This window comes from Cyprinodon variegatus, unplaced genomic scaffold (genome assembly GCF_000732505.1).
Source record: "Cyprinodon variegatus isolate N-32 unplaced genomic scaffold, C_variegatus-1.0 Scaffold62, whole genome shotgun sequence".
Taxonomy (NCBI): Eukaryota; Metazoa; Chordata; class Actinopteri; order Cyprinodontiformes; family Cyprinodontidae; genus Cyprinodon; species Cyprinodon variegatus.
Genome location: NW_015150515.1, coordinates 1839714 through 1840699, shown reverse-complemented (window position 1 = coordinate 1840699; position 986 = coordinate 1839714). Strand labels below are relative to the sequence as shown.

The 986-nt window shown below is 38.6% G+C and overlaps 1 protein-coding gene across 1 annotated transcript in view; it reads left to right on the top strand.

The window, feature by feature from the left end:
* Window positions 1-866, top strand: part of LOC107082796 (equilibrative nucleoside transporter 2-like) — a 16947-nt gene extending 16081 nt beyond the window's left edge. The window contains exon 11 of the mRNA XM_015371661.1: window positions 661-866. Coding sequence (XP_015227147.1) covers window positions 661-864 — 204 coding nt within the window. The 3' untranslated portion in view covers window positions 865-866. The remainder of the gene's footprint in view (window positions 1-660) is intronic.
* The last annotated feature ends 120 nt before the right edge of the window (window positions 867-986 follow it).

The following is a 986-nucleotide window of genomic DNA, read 5'->3' as shown; positions in this document are numbered from 1 at the left end:
TGAAATTATAATGGAGTTACACAGTTTTATGTACTTAGAGGTACACAAGTCAAAAACGGTTGGGAAACGATGCGTTTGAGGACTGCAAGAAAAAAAACAATGCTAGGTTTTCTGTTTCTCTCCATACATTTATACTTATCAAGTTTGTAATATAATTGTTGATAATATTAAGACAGTCTTGTTAATTTAATCCTTTCATTTCCAAAATACATAAAATATTTATGAAATAAATACATTCAGCATTAAATAAGTAGATTTAATGTCTGTCTGTTTCTGATATGTCATTCAAATGCTGAATATAGATAGAAATATCTGCTGTTAAATTAAATTAAACGCATTTGAAATGATGATTTTTAGAAAAAAGAATCAATTTCCAAATAAAAAGAACCTTTTCTCTTTATGTCTGAATGGATACAGAGTGAAGTAATTAAAGGGATGTTCAGGTTTTCCTCAGATGAACAGAATAGGTGTTTTTTTTTTTTTTTTTTAATAAACGGCTGTTTGTTTAATGATGGTGGAGAAACCTTCCTGATGTCCCTGTGGGAAAAAAGCTGTGTCTGTGGTTCTGATGGAGGAGGTTTTGTTCTCAGGCCTCCATCTTTAGACCCACAGCCAGCTGCTTCAGGTCGGTTCTGACCCGTCCTGCTGGTGTCCTTTCAGCCTTCCAAAGAGTCTCGTCTCTTCCCGCTGCTGGTGGTCCTCAGGGCGGTCTTCGTCCCCCTGCTGATGTTCTGTAACGTCCAGCAGCGCTCCAACCTTCCCGTCCTCTTCTCACACGACGCCCTCTTTACCGCCATCATGGCCTTCTTCTCCGTGTCCAGCGGTTACTTCGTGTGCCTCTCCATGTCCTACGCCCCGCAGTGAGTACAGCCGGGTTCACACAATTTACATATCTGAAAGCATTTAATCTGCAATGGAGCCTCTAAGGAAACCTGACTGAATAGAAATGCTCTTTATTTAGTTAAAATTGGATTTTCAGATAAAAT